The sequence below is a fragment of the Vidua macroura genome, chromosome 3 (genome assembly GCF_024509145.1).
Source record: "Vidua macroura isolate BioBank_ID:100142 chromosome 3, ASM2450914v1, whole genome shotgun sequence".
Classification (NCBI taxonomy): domain Eukaryota; kingdom Metazoa; phylum Chordata; class Aves; order Passeriformes; family Viduidae; genus Vidua; species Vidua macroura.
The window spans coordinates 85,342,212-85,366,984 of record NC_071573.1 but is presented as its reverse complement, the minus strand read 5'-3'; the positions used below and the strand labels follow the sequence as shown (position 1 = coordinate 85,366,984).

The 24,773-nt window shown below is 37.7% G+C and overlaps 1 protein-coding gene across 1 annotated transcript in view; it reads left to right on the top strand.

Moving 5' to 3' along the window:
• LOC128804590 (regulating synaptic membrane exocytosis protein 1-like) overlaps positions 1–24,347 on the top strand; it is a 110,309-nt gene extending 85,962 nt beyond the window's left edge. The window contains exons 2-3 of the mRNA XM_053972464.1: positions 22,440–22,653; positions 24,286–24,347. Of these exons, the coding sequence (XP_053828439.1) occupies positions 22,440–22,653; positions 24,286–24,333 (262 nt within the window). The 3' untranslated portion in view covers positions 24,334–24,347. The remainder of the gene's footprint in view (positions 1–22,439; positions 22,654–24,285) is intronic.
• Positions 24,348–24,773: the final 426 nt, after the last annotated feature.

The following is a 24,773-nucleotide window of genomic DNA, read 5'->3' as shown; positions in this document are numbered from 1 at the left end:
TTGTCAATAGGATCTTAAAGTCTGTAGTGACATGTGAAAATGTCAGTTTCTGAACCCCAGATCAGATAAAACCTGTGCAAAGTATGGAATTGATCTGAATTTTTGCTAGATATAGAACATATTTTAGAAATGATGCAAAGATTTTTTTGCAGTAGTTCTTAAAAATCTTGGTCCAGATGCAGCTAAGGTTGTGAAGGAAGCCTGTAAATGTAACAAGATTGCTTTTTATCATCTGGCAATCAGATGATCCCTGATGACTGGAAAAATGTAAGTGTTGCACCTATGTTGTTGAAGAACAACACCTATAAGGTTGTTGGTCTCTCCACAGTATTGGGAGATTATGGAACAAATTATTCTAGAGCCCATTTCTGAGCACATGAGAGACAAGAGAGTGTTGAGCATAGCTAGCATGGCTTTACTAATGACAAGTCATACCTGACCAACATAACTGCCTCTTACAAATGACTGGCTCTGTAAACAATAGAAGTGCATTGGATATTGCTTCAAATGTACTTCAGCAAGTTCTCCAGAAAAGTCTTCACTAGTATCCCAGTAAACAATTTGAGGACTGGTGAGTGCTGGTTGGATTGCTACATTCCAAGATTGGTGGTCCACATCCAAAATACAATTGACAACTGGCTACTTGTGCTATCCCTCAGGAACTGATGGTGGGGAAAAATGCTGTTTATTGGGACATGTGTCATAACTCCAGGCTTACCTGGCAATCACTGGACTCTTGGCTGAGCTTGGCTACCATCACTGAACCTGTTTTGATCCCCACTTTTGGGCTCAGGGCCTCTCTGCCTTGTCACTGAGGCTGCCGTGTCTGCCTGCCGGGTTGTCTTGCTCAGTGGCTGGCTCCCCTTGCTTTGCAGAGCTACTCTTGCTGCTCACAGACAGCAGTGCATCTTCAAAAACCATGCTGTTCTCAGCAGGGTGTTGGACTAGATGAAGGCCAGAGGCCCCTTACAGCCTACATATTTTTTTTTTTTATTCTGTGAAATGTGTCTGTGTTCCAACTTGCCTTTCTTACAGTAATCACATTGCTTTAAATAATATTGACTGCTTTGCGAGGCCTTACTTGTTGGTATTTAGTTATTTTTTGTTAAAATTAATATAGATTATCAGGCAGCCATTTATTGAGATAAAATGAACAAGGTGAGCTTCATTCTACTTTCTCTCATAATGAGATGTAGACAAAGAGAGAGGGCAGTGGGGCCTCTTCTGTAGATTACAATGGAGGTGTCTAGAGGAGTTCTGAAGGGACTACCTCCCACTCTGCCAGAGCTGCAAGGACAATAGTCTGCAAATTGTGGTGAGCAGGCATCTCTGTCATGATTGCTGCTTTTCTCAGTACAGCTTCGTTTTGTCAAGCCTCATGTCCTGGTGTGGCAGAGGAACAAGTGAGGTTTGCTGTACATGTCTTACACCTTGTGATGGGGTGGTGTTTGTGTGGCTGCCCCAAGGGATTAGCTGCCAACAAGGGAGGCTCAGTGTGTTTCTGTTCAGCTGTTAGCTGTGCTTCAGAGTGGGAGAGGGTGAGAAAGAGTGTGTGCTGCATAGCCTGCTTCTAACACCTTGGTCTCCTTACAGCAGCTCAGAGAAAAGGTGTCTACAGCCAAGCAGGTGTTTCCCCTATGACCAAACCCACATTATTTGTGCATGGCACAGCAGGTCTGCAGTTGCTCCTGGAAGCCAGGAATACTCAGAGTGAAAGTGACCGTGACACTTTTGCACCCTGCTAGCTCTGCAACTGGGTGACTGGGGCAGCACCCTCTGCTTGCTCCTCCTGGAGCTGGTTCCACTCGACAGGAAAGCAGATGTGGTAAGAAAAAATGATCAGATGCTTATAGCTGGTTTAATGCTGGCACTAGCCATGCCAGGCAGGGTAGAATCACTCTGCATTTTGCTGTTACCTTAATTCTGTTCCTACACAGTGCTAATTATAATCCTGATATGATCTAATTAAAGAAAAAAAAAAAAAAAACAAAACCCAATCATCGCTCCCTATACTGCCTGATTGATTCTAAAGCCATGAAAGATGAGCAGGCTTAGCAATTCTGGAGGATCCCTGCTGCAAACTCTGACACATACTTCATGAATCCTGGGTGGAGAATATGTAAGAATAAACTGGATTGGTTGTTATGAATATTGCCAGTAAAATCTCAATATTAAAAAGTATGCTTTCCAGACAATGTATATAAATATGTAGTTATGCATGTGATGGTGTGTACACAAATCAGCAGCTGCAGGTATTTTTGGGGGAAGATGACGGTGCAGCCATTTTTGTATTTGAAGCTTTTCTGAGTAGGGAATCACTTCATTTGTACTACGGTTTGTAATTCCAACTCTGCCACTAAAACCCAGTGTGATTTTAATGGTTTTTAATCTACATTTGAATATTCCATGCTTATTTGTTTTCACCAGAGATTTGCTATTGATTGAATTCTTAAATGGTGTCCCTGCTGGCAGAATTGCTTCCTACTAGTTAGCATCTGTCTGCCAGATCAGGGGCTCTGGGTTCATATCCTTGCTTTCACTGACACAAATAGGATGGCTTAGCACATCTTTCTTTTTTTGTCTCTCCGTCTTTATTTGTAGTTCTCCACCTCCGTAAATCCTTCTGTCTTTTCTCTTTCTTCTTTTCCTCTTAACTTCTCACATAGTGAAGCTAACAGAGGAGGGTGTGTGGGATGAGGAGTAGAAAAGGGGGAGAGAAAGTGAGAGGGAGAGTGAGGGAGACAAAAGGGAGAATGTGAGAGGTGAGGAGGAGGTGGTAATGAAGGTGGAAATAGAACAAAGAAGGAGGGGGAGCGGGTGAGTGGAAAGGGGAATTAAATAAGCAGGGCATGAGAGGGGGAGAGACTCTGCTTCTAGATTTTTAGACCAAAGGTATGGCAGTCTTTTTTTTTTTTTTTTTCCCTGCTTACAGGAGGAATAATTAGAGCAAATGTTGGTCCTGAACCTTTTCTGTCAGGCAGTTAATTTTCCAAAGCCCTGAATGTATCACTTTATTTTATTCTTACCTGCATATGTACAAATAGCCTGTATTATTAAATGTGTCTGCTCACTGCTCAATGTGGGGAAGTGGCTGCAGGGACGTTTACTCTCCCAGTTGTTGTATGGGGAATTTCTTTGACATAAAGATCCAGTTTTAGCAAAATTAATCTAAAAGAGTGTTTGTGTTCTAGTTACCTAACCATGGATCTGCTCTTATTAGCTGAGGCTTAACTTCTGGAGATTCTTGAAATCGTTGCCTTCTGGAAGCAAGTTTCCCCCACCAAGACCAAGCCATGATGGATGGCTATTCACAGACTGTTCTTTCTGTTCAAGGCCATATCTTTTTGGTCTTTTGGTCAGGAAGGCTTAGCCCAGTTAATTGCAGTTGTGAACGAGTATAGACATGGCAGGCAGTAACTTGCAGAGTGGCTCTGCCCCATCATTGCTGAGACATCTTCATGCATTTTCCATTCCTTTGTTCTGTATTGTGAAGCAACAGGGACATTCAGCTCATTGTTTACTGCTGATATTCTGTCCATTAATAGAAACTGTTGATTTCATTTGCTTGTAGTGAGGAGTTATTGAATATGTGCACCAAACAGTTATTCACCAGCAGCCTTCCCTATTCAACTTTATGGTGCTGAGCAATTACAAATTAAAATGGAAAGTGTGCTTTGGTGCTTTGCTTTTCTGTACTTGCAGTGATGTCTGGGGAAATACTGCAATGGAGAAATTCCATGTTGAGGTAATTCTAGAAATTATACTCACATTAGAAATCCCCAAACCGTACTTTATTTTAAAATGTTTTAATGAGCTACCATATTCAGTGCGTTAATCTGTCAAAGAGAAGTGCATAGGAATACATTTCAAACCTCAGAGCTGAATTGAAGGAACATGTTAGAGATGACATCCTAAGTTTTCATGATGGAAGGTATGGGTTGGTTCCTTCATACCTTTCTCTGTATTAACTTGCAGTAGGAAGCCACTGTGGACTTTATTGTGGTGTAATGAATTAAAGAAAATCTGAAATAGGGGAATAATTGTGATATTCTTTAGCAATCATAGAAATGTCTTTATTTTATTCTTCTGTAGTGACCTTCTGAGTTGACCTTCTCTGTGAGTCAGGCACCCACTAAAGCCTCCCTATTACTCCCTTCCGCATCTGGACAGTGGAGGGAAAATATAACAAAGAGTTATGGGTTGAGATTAGTACCAGAAGAAGTCACTCACCAAATATTTGAAGGTTAAAATTAAGATTCACTTAAAATAAAATCGCTGAATGCCACATTATTGTTTGGAGGTCTAAAACTTTATATAAAAATGTCAGAATTTCAGCTCATAGAAATATCTTTTTTCTGATTTAGGCTTTTCAGATTTTTTTTGTAGCGGTCATTTCAGTTCATACAAGATGGCAAGAAAAATTGAACAACAGATACTCAGGGTTTCTTTTCTTTATGGTGACATGTTGGATTTTGTAGGAGTTTGTCGCTGTCGAGCAGGACGGGAACAGAGAACTCCAGATCAGAAGGCAAAGAAAATGAGCTCTGATTTATTTCAAATATACTGCTCTATATATAGAGAACATCGAGAAGACTAATTTCATTGGTCGTAGAGTAAAAACATGTCACACCATTGGTGTGCAGTGAATGACGCACAGTGGCAGAGCATATCTATAAAAAATGTGAATAACAAGGTAGATTAGAGAATTATTTACATTCTTTCCCAACTGTTTCCCAGGCTCTTGCCTGGTTAGAAAACCTTTCTCTTTCTCTCTGACTGAGCTGAGAATATCCACAGGAGTTGAATGTGTGTGAGTTAAGATGAAGACCCAAGCCTGTTGGAGAACGTCTCCAGCAGTGGCACGGGGATCTCTGCCAGGCATATGGAAGGTTTGCCGGCGGTGCCGATTGTGACGGTGGAGCTGACGAGGGGCCGCAGCCTCTCCGCTGCTGGAGAGCGCGCGAGGGGAAGCGGAAGAGCTATTCATAGCCTGGCAGCGATGGCACCACGAGCTATAAACAAGAGCGTTCCACTTCAGTCAAGAATTCAAAAGCCTTTTTATGAACTCAATTAAGAACTTTTCTGACAGCGGGGACATACTAATTGTCTGTTGCAACCTCGAAGAAGGAAATCAAAGGAACTCTGCTGAAATTCAGGATTTGCAAGCAATCGACTTTTCTACCTGCCAACATCTGAAAGCTAAAAATAGGAAGTAGGGTGAAGGAAGGATTTCAGAATTGTTTCTAAGGAATTTCCAAGCTGAAGACTTCGGGATTTAGCTAGGGAACATTAGTAGAAGAAAATAAGGATAGAACACAGTGAAGCATTTTGCTGCAAGTAATAGTTGTATTTTTTTTTTGTGAAAGTAAGATAAGGCTTAGTTATTTAAATTCTATTGTGATTCACATTATCTAGTGTTTTTAACAGGATGGGGGGGTGGAATAGTTACATTAGAAGAGTGAGACTTCTTTCTTAAGGAGGGGCAGTTGATTTTGTTTTTCATGAAAAGAAGCTATTTTTTTGACTTTGAAAATTTTTCAGTAGTACAAATGGTCACATGAAAAGCATACACCTGACTGGCCAAGAAAATGATGGTGGTTTTTTTCATAAGAAATTATTTCCACTTTTCATTTCGCATTTTTAATTTTTATTTTAATTAAATACTTATGTAGGAATCTTCATCTGTGAATCATAAAAATGAGAGTTAATTTTTGTACTTTAAAAAATTTCAGATGTGCTTACTGAGAATAGGAAAGATTTTATGTGAAGAAAAGATTTCATGCAATTCTTTGTAGACACTACAAAGAAGAAAATAGGGCAGTATTTTTGGCTTTTTTTCAGAGATGAAAATACTGATGTAAGACTTTGAAACTTTCATTTGCTTGCATTCAATAGTATCCTGTTAAGTTTAATATGGAATATCTTCTCGCTAATGTGATATTTTAACTGAGTAACTGATATCTACCTTAGGAATGATGCAGCACCAACTGCCTTCATTCATCTTTATTTGTCTTGTTCTTTATAAACACAAAGTGTTTAAAATTAGAAGGTACGAAATACAGGGAGTTGGTAAGAGATAGCAAATAAATAATTTTGTAATGTATTTTAGACAGAAGGCACCCTAAGGAAGATGCTGGCCCTTTTTCAGATGTACAAAAATTTGCTAAATTTTTCTTTTTGTACATAGCGAAAAATGAAAAAGTGTATTTACATCCTATGAAGACAAGAAGTAATTTCTGACTGATAGTAATGGAACAAAATTTGTGACGTCACCTCCTCTGATAAATATTTTTAAATAAATAGGCCGGAATTATTTGTGCACAAGAAGACTGAAGACTTGGCTGCAGTAGTCTCTGGCTGGCTGATGATCTGTTTTCCTTTGTTACATTTTGGAATTAGGAATATTCTGTAAATTTATTAGATTCCTGTCACAGAGGCAGCATTCAAAAGGAGCACTTGGATAACCATGGAGGTTGTTGGACCATTAAGCCCGACATTCACCCTTGGCATTTGTAATACAGCATTTAGAAAAAGGATAAAGGAAGGACACGATTCTTAGGGCATTATATTTTTAAAGCTTGTTGAAAGGTCACAAAAGGCTCAGTTAAGAGCTACAATAATGTTTCAGATGCTGGAGAAACTACTTTGCAGTGGAGGATTTAGAGATTTTAATCTCTTTAGTTTATGACACAGAAGATCAAAAGGTGACTTAATTATAAAGTGTAAACACTTTCATACACGCACAGTATTCACCACTAAAAGCTTTTTAATCTAGTGGTGAAAGGCAGCTTAAGCACTGAGGGATTGGAGTTGAAGTGACTGTCCTTGGAAGCAGGGCATGCATTTTTAATGGTGAGTGTGATTCACCTAGTAGGTGTTGATCTCTCAGTATTCTCTGAACAAGACTTGCTTCTTATCTTCAAGTTAATGCATTACATAGCTTCAGATCCCATCAATACAATGTTACACACTTCCTGCACTCCAGGACTTACATAATTTATTAGTTTTAGTTTTGTTTTTCTTATATTTTCCTTTTTTTTTAAATTTTGATGTTTAATTCCACTAGAAGAGACAGAAGGGGCCATTTTTATTACATTAGCTAGAACTAAAGCTTTTGATGTCACCATGTTGCAAGAATGTTAATGAGCTCATATTGTACATCTTCCTAACTCAGGAACAGGTTTCCTAAGAGCACTAATAGATATTTTATGGTCTAGTAAAGACAACTCACCTAAACTTAAAGCTTTAATATATTTAATTGTAGGTGATGATAATATTTCCAATATAATGGTTGCAACCACTCCACTATTTCTCAGCCATCAGTCACACATATCACCAATGATAACTCCCTGGTAATCAACTAGGTAGTGACACAAAGTGTGCAAAGCCATGCTTCCACACTTCTCCAGGCTAAAGTAGTAATCCTTCCAGGCTCCTAACAGTGTAGTGATTTGGCTGAGGAATCCATATCAAATACCAAATAATCCCCCAGGTGACTAGATCTAACAAAATTACACAAAATAGATTACCTAGTAGATTTTGTTTCAAACTTCTTATCTAGAGATATCATCGTTTTAGTTCCTAACACTCTACTTTCTTCTAGTCTTCCTCACATAGATATTTTGGTCTTCTAATGACCTGTGACATAACTAAATTACAACAGCAGCGGCAGTGAGCAGAGGCAGAAAACCTGTACATACGAAAAATCTCATACATCTCAGTCCTCATCACAGAAAAATAGATCCTCTCTGTCCTTCAGTGTGCCATATCCTAAGTCACCACTTCCTAAAGTGCTAGAAATGGCATTTCAGATGGTGCAATCCTAGTAGGAAGATTTTTGAATATACACATGTTATTGGTCATACCCGGATATTATTTTGATAATCCTGCCAGTATATTTAGGGGAAAAAAAAGGTGACAGCTGCTGCTACTCAGAGATACCTACTCCTTGTCTGTTTTCAGGTGGGAAAATTACTGCCTTTCATCAGCCAAGTCAGATATTTTTGCCCCATCATTAAATATAACAAATTTTTCTGGCAAATTGTACCTAGCTTCCTACTTTCTGGCACGTATGAGGCCACATCAGTGACATGGTTGGATGATGTCAGTGTTCTGGGTCCAGCTCACCTCTTTGCTGTCCTGGCAACAGACCAAGGTGTGGTGCAATGCACAGATGGCTTGGTAGGTGATTTTCTTTGAAACATGGAAAAACTCTCAGTATTTTTACTGTTGGCCAGCTCCAGGAATTTTCTTGAAGCCTCCAGATTTTCACTTCTACTTCAGAAATGCACTGTGGCTGTTCAGGTTATACCTGACAGAAAGAAATTTTTAGTTGTTCCACTTGGGTGGAGGGAGCTGATAAGAAATTATCATCCATTTTGAAGGATCTAACTCTGGATACCCACACAGCTTCCACTCTTCATCATTCTGTTCAGCTTTTAGAGAATATGGTACAATGTACTGGATGAAAATGTCACTTGAGCACTCTTGACTCACAGCTTTGGATTTTAAGTTATGTACCCCATGTAAAGGGAGGGAGTGCCTTTTTAAACATGGCGCAGAACAAGACTGCAAAACAGTGGTCACATTCTGTGACTCTTCCATGTTGTTGTGAAAAATCTGTGAATTTGGCAGAAGGGCAAGTCAGTGTCATCAAAATGACAAGAACTCTGCTCAGAGGCTGCTGGCTCAAGCAATAAGAAGGCCTGATGTAAAAGATTGATATTCTTCCTTTACATCTAGCTCCATCTGGAAATCCATTTTTAGGTTAAGAAAATACTGAGTTATGACAGGAACTAAATCTTTACAGTGTTTGGCTCTGCAAAGGGTTATCCAAGGGGAATGAAATACTTATTCCTACTAGAGAGTGAGTAGGAGACTGATGATACGGTTAGATCCACGTTCTCTGGAACAAATTCCTGGTCACCCAAAAATTTTCAGCGCTTTGTGTACGGACACAGTTACATTGGAGTATCAGATTTGTACCTGGACCCTTCTGTGGGGCTGAAACAAATTTTCTGTAGGTCTGAGCTTATGGCATGTGATGGCTCAGCAGCCTGTGGACCTCTGTGGTGGTCCAAAATGATCAGGGACCCCGAATCCCTGTGACTGCACACTAATTAGTGGGCTGTTTTGAGAACCACTATGGAACAGCAGAAAAATACTAACCAAGGAAAAACTTTGGAGAAATGTCTCTCTGCCGAATTTATGGGTACTTCAGAGTAGCAGGCAGAATCATAAAACAGTTTAGTAGACTTTGTGCAGTGTTTCCCAAGGGACACTCACTCCTGTTATTTAAGACATTATTGGTTTAAAATGAGCCTTAGGGGTTTTCTGCTATGACTTAAATGGTAAATAGGTTGGCAGAAGCTTTTCTTCTCCTAAAATCATGCATATGATGGGTATGACTCCTCAGGAGAGAACTGCAGTGGGTCTGCTGGATGTGATGAATGAGCACGTGGTTACTGAAGCATCCCTCTTGGTGTCCTTCTGCTATGTTGTCCAAATGGCATTTTTCCAATATGCATTATTATAGAAATAAAATCCATATTTTAAAATATTAGCAGTACTGAACTGTGTGGACTAGATTTTTTTTTTATGGGAATGTCTTTTCATAAGAGTTTGGGCATAAATAGTTGTCTTGGGAATCAATTAAAATGTTGATAGATACAGGAAGGAAAGGAGAAGAAAACCTGAAACTGAATGTCATGTTTTTCTGTAGGCCTTGCTGTGGAAATTTAGTTCAAAGAAAGAAAATAGTGTACACTAATTTTGGACTTACACTATCTACTCAAGATCTTCATCAGGTGAGACAGTTTCGCAGAAAATTTCTTTGATAACATGGGTTTATTTCTTAGCCTGTACAGTCTTAATGAGCTTCAAGAAGCAAGGATGCTCATCACAAAAGAGGCTCCATTTTTCTACTCAAGACAATGTTCTTGAAACAGTTATGAGCAGTGATATTCTGGACAAAAGGTAGGCATTAAAAATGTAGAGAAAAATGCTATTGGTTTTCTTTCACAAATAGTATTTTTGAGGACATTGTTGCATTGCACAGTGGACGAGCACTTCTTGCCGCCTGCGAGTGCAACCCTGGTACCAGATGAGCCGGGAGCGTGGCAGTAAATAAAATAGCGAGGGTACAGCTGGAGAGCTCGAAAATCAAAGTTTAATAAAGTAAAATAAAAGGTGTGCTAACAATCAATGCACAACAAAACCATAAGCTGTACACTGTAGGGAGCTACTCCAGAAGAGGTCAAAAAGAGACAAACATAACCTTACATAGACATTGACTCAGGGCAGGGAACCAATGAACAAAGAGGAACAGAAGCAATGCCTTATATGGAACCAATCAGAGGGCAGGGTTCAGAACATAACCTTATTAGGAATAACTTAATTTACATAACTGTTCCCATCGTTCTTTTCTTCTCACCACCTTTCACCATAACCTGACTAGATGTTATCTATCCTGGCCTCTCAAAGGAAAAAAGATTAATGAAAATCTTTAGGAAAAGTTTTTAAAAGGGAGGCAGAGATTTGTGGTGTGGCTGTTTCACAGCCCGTCCTCTCCACAACGGGCCATCACAGACATTTAACTTAAATAGAGAGTAGCTTAAAAGAAGAAATGAAAATAAATCATAAATATAAAGAGCCTTGACATTTTTAATTTTGCCATGTGGTATGCTTAAAGCATAGAATAAACCAGTTAATGTTCTCCTTTTCTAATTTTCTAATTCACTAAGATGCCATATGCTTTTCATTTGTGTTTACTTAGGCATCCAGAAGAATGAAGAGAATTAAGTAATGCTGGAGACAAGCTTAATCATTATCTTGTGTTCAAGCAATTTGATGGTATATTTAAAATAGATGTGCGAGCCTTTTTTGTTCCTTGTAATATGGAAATTATAAAGGAAGGTGAACAGGATGATAAATTGGAGATGCTCTCAGCAAGGCTGTTAAATTATTTTTAGGTAGAAGACATACTGTACACAGTGAGCCTCAGTTGAATATAATTAATTTGAAACATTATCACTGTTTTGCTTGCAGTCCTATTGTATTTTTTTTCAGTTCTGCATCTTGCTGGCTCCTATCACACCCCTCACTGTGAGATCTTTTCCTGTTTTGCACACGTCCTGTTTGTTACCACCATATGGTAGTTAGAATTTCAGTAGCTTTGCTCTGTTTACAGACCACTGTGGTTTGTCATATTTTTGCTACTCACCCTGTATTGCCATCTGATACCTATCATCTGTTTAACACATTGGATGCCAAAAATACTCAGATTTCTTTTTTCTTCCAAATGCATGTATGAGAAAGACTGTTTCAGAAGGCTGTTTTGATAAGCATTGATCCCAAGTAATTTCCTGTTAATGTTGAACCAGGACCCATACCTCTCAACTTTCCCAACTTTTTACCGGGTGCCAGCTGACTAAAGGGATCTATTCCAGCACTAAGGATTTTTTTTTTTTTTTTAACCTTATGTGCATTGTACTGTTTGCAGCAGATGATATGGTGTTTAAACATATTTTCCCACTGTGTGACTAGCAAAACCAATATTGTCAGAGTATAGCAGCATCTATTCTTACTCTGGTTGCTAATTGCAATTTAGATAGGGTTGCATTAAGGAACTGTTTTTTAAATTGGTTCAGTTGTATAAATGGGCTTCTCTTTCACTTTCTTTCTCATTTGCTTCAATAATATGTCTACTGGTTAATAGTTCTGTATTCAGAACAAGAGAGCCAAATACTTGTACCTCTATGTGTGATTTTGTGTAGGTGCAAATCTCTGCCTCCCTTTTAAAAACTTTTCCTTAAGATTTTCATTAATCTTTTTTCCTCATGCTGTGATTCTTAAATTGAGCTTTTCTGCTGTAGCACCCTGCCTCTTTACCCTCATCCTCTTCTCTCTGTCCTGCTCCTTTCTTAATATTCTGAGTTTTATGGCTGGTTGGTTGCGATATGATGACCATCCTTAGAGAAAAAAGTGCCTGCAGTAGCATATTGTGTGATTCAATAAATTAATTCAATAAATTGAAGAGAACACTATTTAATTCTCTTTCATGTCAGTCTGAAAACAGATTAGGTTTTGTCTGTTCACAAAAATTTGATTGTGGTGAAGTTCAGCTTAAATAAATGATATTTGTATTCCATAATAAAATGAAGCGGATGTTTTTGAAGAGAAAATAAATCGAATCATTCTTTACTCATATATTTAATGTATTTTAAGGGACATTTTCTGGCAGAGACACTTCACAAAACAGTATTTTACTGCAGAAATTTCCTATGGAGCTCAGAGACTCCTACTTAAAGGATCACTCTGTGACATTAAAGCATTGTTATGCTACCGCAAACTGACATAGGTCAGCTCATTCAAGAGATAAGTTCTGTGGTCTTTTATACAACATGGGGAAGAGAGTGGGGTGATGGATTAAATTCAGTAATATTTAAGTGATCAGAAATACTGATAATCAGTAATATTTAAATAAATGAGGAAAATGAAGACATCACTTAGTCAGTTGATAAGGAAAAACATTTTAAGGGACTTTCCAGCAGTCTTTTTAGAAGTTTTTGTAAGAGAAGCTCTGTCTAACATACTTCAGGGCTTGTTCTTTTAAATACATAATAATGTGTATGAAAATTATTTGTATCTGCAAATGCAGTAATGTAAAAGGATATGCCCTGTAATGTCACAAATGGTCCTGGCATGGCTGGATGTCTCTGAGATCTTTGTTTTCTGCCATACACCTGCACTAAAATGGTTCTTCTGTTATGCTATATAAAGAAAACACAGAGAATGAAAACATTTCACTGAAAGTACAAAGGCAAATGAACATTATTAATTACCTCTAGTATTTTTATCTGTCTTCTCTTCATGTCAGAGTAAGCCCTGATTTCATAATTTAAGTAAGCCTTGCATAAAACTACTTTATTTATTTAAAAAAAATCAAACAAGAGAACCACATATATCTGTATATATATATAAGTAAATTATTGGTGAATAGATCTTTGCCTCTGAAATAGCTGAGAAGAGAAGAATAGTGAGATTACTTCCCAATTTTGTAGGGGTTAAATTGTAAGAGTGTTGTGAATTGAAGAGATGCTCTCCTTGTTGCGGTCTTGATGCCTAAAGAGGCTACCTGGAACAGAGGCTAGACAGAGTTAAAGGAATAGAGTAGGTATTTATTGAAAGGCCTTCAAAGGGCACACCTTGGGCAGCACAAGAGCCTGGCCAGGGCTCTGCCCAAGATGGACCCAAGGTGGACACAAAATGGACACCCAGTCATGAGTTTTCACACTTGTTTAAGTTTTGGTCCGTTTACCCTGTTGGGGTCAATTGTCCAATTACAGCTTCAGGTTATGAAGTCCCATCCTCCTTGGTTGCTCTCTTCAATTCACCATTGTTTACACTTCTTGAGCCTAAAGCTGCAACAGTCCTTGGTTTTCAAGCTGGAAAAGGATTGTTTTGTCTAACTACACTGTGAAGAGAACTTGCTAACACTTTACATGAAGTTCAGAGTCACACACTAAGGCAGTACAGAATCCAAAAAATATGAAAGCTAAAACTTAAGACATCAGTCTGATAATGTGGGTAGACAACAGAAAATTTCTCAGGCCTTTTTTACAGTGGATCTTATGGAGACTATTAAGCTGAAAAAGTTTTGGGAACTGAAGTTCAGTTTTAAAGCAATGTTTGTAGAAAATCAGATTCAGTTTTAAAGCAATCTTTGTGGAAAATTGTATTTTGATTTTGCCTTTTTTTCTAGCCTTTTTTTCCAGGAGACGCATATTCCTGATAAAATCACATACAAGCAATATTAGAGCTTTGTACTATCCTAGAGCTTTATTTCTTTAAATGCCTGGGTTTGACAGTACAAGTGCAAGAGATGCTCAAGCTCACACTTCTGCTGCAGTCAAATCCTCTTCCTCACTTTCTGATTCTTGTTCTTTTTTTTTTTTTCTTTTTTTTTTTTTTTAATCCATAAACATTAATGCAACTGTGTGGAGTCCGATTTTCTTTTTTTCAGTCGTGTCTAAGCCCACTGAGTTTCCTGGACTGATTGACTGTGTGGTTGCATGGGTATTGCTGTCCCTCAGTCATTATGGCTGTTTTTTCTGCAACAGGTATTGCATGAATAATGGCAAATAAATAATGCAGCTATTTACCTCTGCAGTTTTGTTGCATGAGTAGTTTCAGCAATCTTTAAAAAGCTGAATATGCTTATAGGTTCTGTGTTTATTAGGTAGACAATGCTTAGCCTGAACGTGTGTTTTAAAGCTGTAGTAAGAGTGAGACTGTAACATAGTGACATTTCTATAACTTTTTAGGTGTTGCATTTGGTAAAGTCCAGGCTGCTAGCAGTTCTGTATGAACTCATGAAATTTTTTTGAACTTTCTCACTTGGAATTGGTGACAATTTCTCAGAGCAAACCAGCTGCTCTCCTGCTGCATTATCTGTGTTAGAAGACCTGAGTGGTGAAGAAATTAAATGGAAAATGCAGCAGACCTGTGATGGTTACATGGGATAACTGATACTGGTGAGGTTGCCCACAGAGGTAAGAGGTGTGTCAGAATGCCCATACTGACCAAAGGAAGAGGCATTGACACGTTGTGCGGTGTTGTCACCACCCTTCTACTGGCTCTGGTCAAACTGTCACTTTGCCAATTGAGTTTGAGCAGAAGGCACTGATTCCTTCAGTACTGAATATATCTCAACATATAAATGTTTTTTAATACAAGACATGCACAGTTTCTTTATGAATTCCTCAGCTATGCATTTTTTAGTACTATTATGTGTTGTTTGCTTTGTTCTCTGGTTTCTCGTTTTTACCTCAGAAAGGATATCGGTCATTTGGGAGGAACTGTGGGAAGCTGGAATGTAAATTCCTTATTGTAGATATTGCACATTTTTGACTCACAGTTCTTCAGTTGTGTAAGGAAAAAGTCTGCTTGTGGGCTGTAGTTATTTTAAAAAGCCACCAACAAATAGAAGTATATGAAAATAAAGTTTTCCAATAATCTACATTAGGAGATCTTCCAGGAAGATGAAAAATTGCATTTTATACAAGTTATTTAATGAGCTCATTTATATGCTTGCAGAAAACCTGCCCTAAGTAAAATGTTAACTTGAAAATGACTGTTCCTGCTGGTGAAAAGGCACCAGATAAGAGCCCTGGGAATAAACTGCAGCCCACACCACTTTGCTGGTGTGTCTCTTCTCTGATGTGATGAGCAGGGACACTTTCTAGACAATGTGTGGGACATCTTTGCAACAGCCTGTACAGGCTTGTGAGGATGCTGCCAGGTAGTATGTGCTTGATAATAGATTATAGGAGATATTGGAATTAAGACAACTTGTATAGAGAGAAAATATATCTGCTACATGTGAACAACTTTCCAGTGGTGAAGGCCAAGTCTAATTTCCTGCGTGAGGTATATAAGTGAAACCTTTGTCTTGGCCAAGTCTGAATTTTATCATGATTCTCATAATAAAATTTTTCGTGGTTTTGCTTCTGCTGAACTGGTTTCACAGACCTATAGGAAAATACTAAGTCATTAAAAATGCATTGCCTCTCATGGACATGGGGAAAGCTCTGAGTATATTGCCTGAGGGCTGGAAAGCAGAAAGTAAATAAGTAGAATCATAACATGATGAAAAGAAGTTTTAAAAATTAACTTCATGTGTTTCTGTTCATGTTGGGAGATTGGTGCTACCATGCTGCCTGGAAGCACTTGTTGTGGACTATAACCCTTCTGAGTGGGGGTTTTCACAGCCTGCACTGTAAGTATTAGGCAAACAATAAGAACAGACAGGAGAGTCTGTATTGCCTGGCCTGTTAAGTAAAATTTTTAACATGCTTTTGACATATCTAATTTTTGTCCAGATCTTTGCAGGCATCAAGGTGAAGGAGAGTTTTAAGGAGGATAATGTGGTAACAGTGACGTTCCTAATATTCCCATGCTAGAGGCAACAAAGGGAACTCCTCAAAGACCAGATTGGATGGGACTTTGAGCAGCCTGGTCTAGTGAAAGGTGTCCCTGTCCATGGCAGGGGGCTTGGAACTAGGTGATCTTTAGGGTCCCTTCCAACCCAAACTATTCTGTGATTCTTGCTTGAAAGTTTAATTTGAACAGAAGCATCTCAGTACTGAATGAGAAATCATAGGCAGGATGGAAATTGGCTGTCAAAGTCTTTGAAGGTGAAGATAAGCCATTTATGTTTTATGCAGTAGAAAAGCAGATTCATTGGAGGAATACAAAGAAAGAGGTAAAATAAATTAAATTATATTTGTTGCAGAACTGTGATTAGACTATCAGACTGACAGGCTTGCACTGGTAGGAAAAGAAATTGAGGGATGAGCTGGTGATAGCTGCACGTTTAAGCTGGAAAGATATGAAATCACCTAAACTTCTTTGTTTTTTGTTTTGGTGGGTTTTTTTTGTTTTGTTTTTTGTTTGTTTCTTTTTTTTTGGGGGGGGGGGGGCGGGGGGTGGTTTGGGTGTGTTTATTTTGGTTGGTTGGTTGGTTTTGGTTTGGTTCGGTTTTAATTTGCAAAATTAGCCCCCACAACTTATGCAACAGTTTAGGTGAAGGTTTAAGTAGGTCTGAGTCTAGTGTGTAGCACAGTGGTTATTGGCCCTGAGTGCGAAACAGAATGGAGAGGGTGGTAAGTTGTGCTGGAGGTAGAAGGAATTTTCTGTTTCAATTTCTGAAGTTTGGCGTACAGGTCACCCTTGACAGCAGTCAGTATCCATGCCAAACACTTCAGTTTTGAGAGAGAGAGTCAAGTGTGGGGTAGAGAGACAGACCTGTGAGTTACAAGCATGGTGAGATTTGTGTTTGCACCAATAAAACAGGGAGGAAGAAGAGATCTTGACATGTGGAGAAGGAAGGGCTGATGCCCAGCCAGATTAAGGTGATTGCTGGTGAGATGAAAAATGTTATGGATGGCAGGTGACCACCAAATTGAGAGAAAATGGAGTTAATCCATAGTTGTGTGTTGACTGAACAGGGGAGAATGAAGAAAGCTTCAGGCCAGGTAAAATCTGAAATTTTGATGACTATTTATTGTTTTTATTATAGGATATAGAACACATTATATGTCTATAATAACTATTTTGCTATATTTATTAAAAATGTGTAGGAGTGAGAGACAAGACCTACAGGAAATGTGATTAGGGAAAGGTCAAATGGGTGGTAAGTAAAGTAATGGAAAAGTGACAAGTTGGACAGTAGGAAGCAGCAAGGGGACTAGAAACAGTCAGTATGTGCAGGAGAAAATACGGATATGGAAGCACTGACTCTACCATTTGAAGTCCTTTGATTAATGCTTGTATTTCTTTTACAGAAACATGGCCTTTTTTTACCTCTAAAGATTAGTTGATTAATCATATTGCTACCTGTTTCACAGCTTACGGAAGCCATGTCTTGCTTGCCTTTGGTTCTTAAGAAGCAGTTCACACTGAATAAAAAAGTAAAATAATAGCATTAATATAGAAATATTAACATCCAAATTCACAGAAGTCAAATATTTTGCAATATGAGTACATCCTGCAGTTATTTCATCTTTACAAAATAACCAAACCAAGTATTACCCATGCTAAAAAAGCAGCACACCCCCAAACAATTAAAAATATCCTGGACTTCAAATAGAGTAACACAGTAACATTGCTACATCAAGAACTTGGGAGCTTGAAGAGTTAGATATATTGTTACTATTCAGCCTTAACTTGTCCTACCTGTACAGAAGGTATAAATTTTATATTAGGATAATTAATGAAGTAACCAGAAAATATATCTAGACTTCTCCACTCAACTTCAGCTGTTTTTCCTTGTCAATACATGCTAGATTCCCCATAAACCCCTCATTTCTCTTTATTCAGACAAAACTATCCACAGTAACTTGCTAAAATGGCCTGTCTTGACTTTGTGGTTTAAAGTATGTATTCCCAAAACCCAGGACAAGTTGACAGCTTTTCCCAGCTGAGGTGCTGGTGGGGCTGAGGCCAAAGCCAGGCTCCCTCTGGAAGCACCTCCATGAGATGGGTGCTGCAGTGCTGGCAGACCAGCAAGGCATCTGCTGTGACTGAGGTAATTCCAGCTTTGCAGAGCAGCTGAACAACGTTTTTCAGGTCACAGCTTCAATGTAGATGCTTAAGGATCACCAACAGGTTTTTAGCTCTAGCTGTTGCCTTAGTGGGCATACGCAGTATTGCCGTTTGCATTTTAAATTATTTATTTATCATAAAAAAAGAATGCTAAGAACAGAGCTTGGTAAAACGCCTGCTTATCTTATGGAAAAACTTGTCTGAGCTCTGTGTGATGATGTGTTTGTGTGGTGTGGGTGAACAGGACAAAATCCTGCATTTTACTAAGCTTTTTTTCAGACATGCAGTAGCTGCTGGTGGATAGCTACTTAAGGCTATGTCACTTAGAAGGCGGCACTTTTTCTACTAACATGAACTCATGACAGGGCATAATATTTTTATAACATTACATCAAGTGTTTAATTCCGAGACTGAACCATTTGAGTTGAACTGGGAGAGTGAAAATGCGAGCTGCATTGCCACCTACTGGATTTCTAAGGAAGTATAAAATAGAATTTCATACTACATTTAAGGTCATTTAAAATGTAAGTCTGCATGAAAGAGACAGAAATCTTAATAATTTTTTTATAAAATCTGTGCCGACAGAACATATATATGCAAATGTGCTATTTTGAAGCTTTCTACTCTTCAGCATATATGTGCAAATAATTTAGATAGGTATTTAAAACAGCAAAATATAATTTAACACATGAATTTAAAACAGCAAAAGAAGCAATAATATAGTCTGCTAAAAAATTACAGCCTTCGATTGTAATTTAAATAATTAGAATTATAGGAAAATAAATATACATCTTGGTCCAGGTCCAAAGAGCCCAACAACATAAATGTTAATTTCTCTGTGTTTATGTAGCACTTTTTGATCAGTCAATGTTATAAATGGCCTCAATGTTCATTGTTTGTCCTCCTAATTACATCAGTGAGCTGTCTGAAAGGTTTAAATTATGTAAGGTATTTATCACAAGTGTTCTCCAAGGCTTACAGTTTTTGCTAAGTATATGAAGATGTGAGTAAAGCTTTGGAGAATTGCTTGTCAGTAATTTTTGTACTCGTTTACACTGTCAAAATAACATACTGAATATTCAAATGAAAATATGGTACATGTATAGCACAGCCGAAGCAGGGGTTTTGGTGAAATACCTTTGAAAAAAACAAGGGAGGAGGAAGCCATCATGTTTTCTTGGAGAAAAACCCAGCACTAACCTAAACATATGTTGAGTTCTATGTATATTGCAAAAATGAGCGGGTTAATTCTTTCCCTGTAGGCATGCAAAGTGCGCATTGGTTTCTGTGCACCACAGGTGGTGATGCTGACCCCTCATAGGTGCAGTAAAGTCCCAGGGCTGATGTCCCTCTCCAAGCAGCTCAGTCTCTTCCAGTATTTCAGCAACAGAAGAGTGTGGTTTAGTCATAGGAGATGTGATGTGCCCAAAGATTCTCCCATGGTGTGATCTTTTTTTGATCATGCATATGTGCCGTGTCTGTGAGTGTGAAATAGCAGCACCCTCCCCAGACACGTCAGCTTGTGTGGATGCAGCTCTTTTGTTCAGTGTGGTGGGAGGTCTGTACAAGTGAAATGCAGCAATAATGTCTCAGAGTAAGCTAATCCTGCAAGTGCCCTTCACTTCAGTAGCAGAACCAGATAAATGTTTGGGTGCATAATGAAAAATCATATGTGTCTATGCATACATCCCTCTTACACAGTGGTCTGGTTACTCTTTCTGTTAGAAGGGATTGAATTGGTATGTGCCTCAAGGGTCTGCCAAGCCATTTTATCATGTGCTGTTATTAGGTCTTAAGTCTAACCTTTAAGTGCTTGTCTACATTAAGGAATATTTAATAGATTTAAGTTTTCCTTGCATCTGATGAAAATGTGCTCAATAGCCTGGAAGTTAAGGAGCAAATCAAAATCTACCATTTGTATTTTAGTTCTTGCTTAATACTTAATATATTTCTATATACCCACAAAACCATTGAGAGGAATTTGCTGCCACCATTACAGAATAGCCAGAGATACAGAGATACAGTTTTTCCTCAAAAAGGTAGGAAAGGTGGTTAAAAAAAGAGCCAATTGAACCAGACCTGCTGTGAGCTGGGTAAGATTCTTTCTGCTCTGTGAAATGTGCAGTCATTTTCTCCAATTCCATTCCTGCTGTAGATAAAATGTCAGCGTTTCCTCAGTAGTGCCATGTATGATATGCAAGATAAGGGTTTCAAACCCCTCATAGTGAAATGTGTCTTATATGGATTCAGAAATTAACAAATCCATTAAAAAGTGATACTTATTTATAAATAACTTTAATCTCATCTCACTTAAGTTTTGCCCGGTCTGTAACATGTTCATATACCCCTTGGTGAGCACACAAGGACAAAAACATAATTGTATAAATGCTCTTCCTAAACTTCATTTGAGATAGAAAAAGTTCGAATGTAGACAGTCTAATTGGAAAAGAACAGGAACAGGGGCAGTGCTTGCTGGGATCTTCCCTTTCCATGTTAGTGAATAGCCAGGGCTTTTGGTTTTACTTTAGTGGAGGAGAACTGAATTTAGTTTCCATGGTTTTATTTTTTAATAGAATATTTGAAGTAATAAGAAATTTACCTACAGACCTCTCCATTATTTAATTGCATTCTTTAAGCTGGTTATTGTAAAAATTCCTGAATGTCCTCAGTTGTTTTTATGCATTATAAGTGAGCAGCTGTGTAAGATAAGTTAATTCATATGTGTAATCCAGTTATATGGTGAAAAGTATTAAGAGTCTCCAGTATTTTGCCTAATTCTTTGACCTACTTTTCTCATCTTACTCAATACTGCAAAGGTTTTTAAGCAGGTTAGTAAAAAATAAAACAAAACAAACCCCCTTGCTGCTCCTGCCAAGCTTTTGATTTGCATAAAGCATTAAGTATAATGCATCATGTTTGTAGTGAGGGAGAATAGATTATTTGGCTGCTTAGCTTTTACTGTTACTGCATTCTCACTAGAATGCACCTGTGTGATGTTACTGGTTTTAGTGTGAGCTGGTTGATTTATGTATTTACAAGCAATAATATTCCTGTCCAACTGAATTATATGTGCTTTATCACAATTCCTGTGAGTTAAGTTGAATTCTCATTTTTTAGGCTTGAATATCACATTAAAGTAAAAAATATCCACTTCACCAAAAAAGTATTTCATACAAAGAACACAGATCATTTGCATCTTAAAACTCCAGACAAGTTCACCACACACACACACACACACACGCCCACAGAAACATGGAATTGTGTCACTAAAAATACACTGGTTAAATGGTGTGAGTCAGTGCTAATTAAGGAAGCAGGTAGCTCAAAGCAGAGATAAAGGATATCACCAAGACCTCTATAGACAACACACCTACTGTTTCCATTTATTAAACTCAAGATTCCCTCTTTCTATTCATAATCTGTGTAGTTGCTCATGATTTTTAAATGTTATCCATGGAGATGTAGATTTGAAGCAACAGCTGGAAAAGCCCGGGTTCTACATAGCACAGTGCAAAGACCAAGTTTTGCCTTTCTGGACTCTCCTCCTTAGGCTGTCTCAGGTCTTTTTGAGCTGTGATTAGGAGGTGAGTCTGTTGTGTAGCAGCATGCTTCTCCAGATGGTGGGTATAGGGTCAGGGTGTTTGTTGTTCGGGGCAGCTGGAGAAGAAGTGCTGCTTCTTTCAAAACCAGTCTTCATCCTAGGAACCTCTGTACCTGCTAATGCTTCTTTATACTCATACAGCTAAGCTGGAAAAAATATCTGTAATGAGGAATAGCAAACTTTAAGCAGTCTTTCATACTTAACAAGAGACAACACAACAGATTGTTAAGATATAAATTTGAAATAAAAAGATGTTCTCATATTCTTGTGAGGTCAGTGTCATCGTAGACCATGTTTTGAAATATTTGTTACGTGTGTTAGTAATCTAGATATTGAAAGCACTGAAACTGGAGATTGATTTACATATTTTGATTACATCTGACATGTAAATTAAGTTGGCTAAAAAGATGCAAATTTGATCACAGAATTATTTATTTTATTCAGTACATGGTAGGCAGTTTTGTTTAGTATATGCATTTGGATCAATTTCTGGTCAAGTGAAATGATTTGCTTGTAATCTTTGAAGTAAACCTTCAAGAATAAAGATGTCTATTTTTTTTTTCCTTTAGATTGCCATATACGGTCTTCTGTGTGCAGTGTGTATTTGATATGAGGTACATGTAGTATTGTGAACAGGCCTAGAATATTATGTAGAGTTGCAAACTGAAAGAAATACAGGGTGGTAATCTTTCCTCCTATTCGTGCTATATAAACTTTTTTCTCATCTATGCAGGAGGTTGCATCAACAATTTGAAAGCTATAAAGAGCAAGTAAGAAAGATAGGGGAAGAAGCCCGCCGTTACCAGGGAGAGCACAAGGATGATGCTCCAACATGTGGAATCTGTCATAAAACAAAGTTTGCAGATGGTTGTGGCCATTTATGCTCATATTGCCGGACCAAGTTCTGTGCTCGATGTGGAGGTCGTGTCTCTCTGCGATCAAACAATGTAAGTTTTCTGACGTGTACTCTTAAGAAAAAGCCTCTGTGATGTTGTCATGCTGCAGATTATTCACCTTAAGTTTGGCATTTCATGCTTCATTTTATTGAAGTGTTTCATCCATTGTTTCATTATGATGTGTGTATCATACACGTAAATCAATTAAAATCATACAAGTAAAACAAATGTATTTAATGATTGCCAAGGGACTTGGGAATCACAGAGTTAATTAAAGCAAAAGAATAATTGTGTCTAGTTTTATGGAGTGACATCTTGTAGAAAATATACTTGTTTTTTCATAGAATAAAAGAAGAAACCCTTTTGCTCATAAATAAATCCTTATTGAAGCCTTATTTAATATTACAATTTTTATTTTCATAAACATTTATAGATTGCTTTTACATGAAATCAGTAAATTTTTTAATTTGAAAAAAAAAACCAAAAAACAACCACTTTTCTTAGCACAGGAAAAGTGCTATACCAATTTGTTTAAAATTTATTTAAAGAATAAAACTTCAGATTAATCTGGATTAATCATCCTACTTTCTGGTAGGTGAACTGAATGGTTCTCCCTCTGATCTGCATGAGTTAGCTGCACTAGCTTTCCACAAAACCAGATGTTATCCAAGAGTACTCTCTGGTCAGTCAGTCCCTTCCAAGCCTCTGACTACTCTCTCATGCAGGAGCAGTAGGATCTAAATTTGGAATTATCCAGTGATTATTTTTGGCTGGTCATCAAGGACTATAGTGTGTTATAAAACATTTTACACATCTCTTTTTATTACATGAACAGTTTTGTTTTCTGTCATGAGATGAGGCAACTTTCTCATGTGGCTTTAAGATGCCAGGCTTTTGTAGGGTAAATTTATAGGTGCTCTTGGTATCAACACAAATTCACTTAAAGTGAACACAGATTGTATAGCAGATAATCATGTTCACAAGGGAACTGGTTTGTGGCCTTTTCACTTTCTTTAAGATGGACATCAGCTGAATAGGCCTTCTGAAATTTCATGTAAACCAAAAATAACCTCTCAAAAAGATGTATTTCTTGGTTATTTTAGAGGTTTCCCATAGCCTTGATGTACCTGTGTGTCTATTAAATTAAATTCTCATTCTGAAGAAAACTACATAGGTCAACTGAACAACAATGTGCATGTATTAATATATTAGTAAAAACAGATGCATTGCATTGTGTCACCTGTAGATGGTGTCATCAGAGCAATTCTCTGAAAATAATAGTTTACTTTGATGTATTACATTATTCTATTAATGAGTGCATGTGATACAGCTTAACTTTATTCAGAAAAAAAATTGAATATATATTTTACCCATTTTCACCCCCTATTTCAAGCCACAGAAATGGAAAAGTGTCATTTCATTTGTAACTTGCATTTTGTTTCTTATATTGTTCATGCTTCTGTGGGTCAGGGTGGGAAAACGTGTTTTCAACATATGCAGTAATGTCATCTTTTTATTTAAAGCTCTCTTTTTTTCTTAATTTTGTGTTTTTGTCTCTTCATAGAGAGTTATTAGAATTGCATTTCTTTGAAATCTGTCTATTAATACTTGCCTATTTTATTCTTTATCTCTTCTTTTTTTCTTTTCTCTTTTTATTCTGCTTCCTTGGATGCTTTCCCAAAGGAGGACAAAGTGGTTAGAATCCATGCTTTTTATAATTTATTGTTATAATGTTGTTAGTTAACTGGGATACATATTAATGTGAAAAACTGAACTGAAATTTCATAATCACCCACAGGGGAGGGGGGAAAACCAGGAAAAACAGGAATCCTGACACCCAGGCCCTGCACGTCCCTTAGCTGAACATAGGCCTTGAAGACAGCTCAATAAGGAAATCCAAGACTGTTGTCAAAATTATGACAATAAAAGAAATTAAGAACTGAGAATTACTTATAGGCTAAAAAGTAGAGGAGCCAATAAATGTAATCAATTTTTATTTCATAAATACATCTTTAGTTAACAGTTTTGACTTTTTGTATGCAAAGTCCTTCCATCAGCTTCAGGAAATCTAATTTAGTCTTCTAATTGTAATTTTACATAGTTTGCTGTGTTTCACTTCTGGCTGCAGCAGATTCAGGGAATTCTTGTAAAATCAGCTTTTTGATTGACAT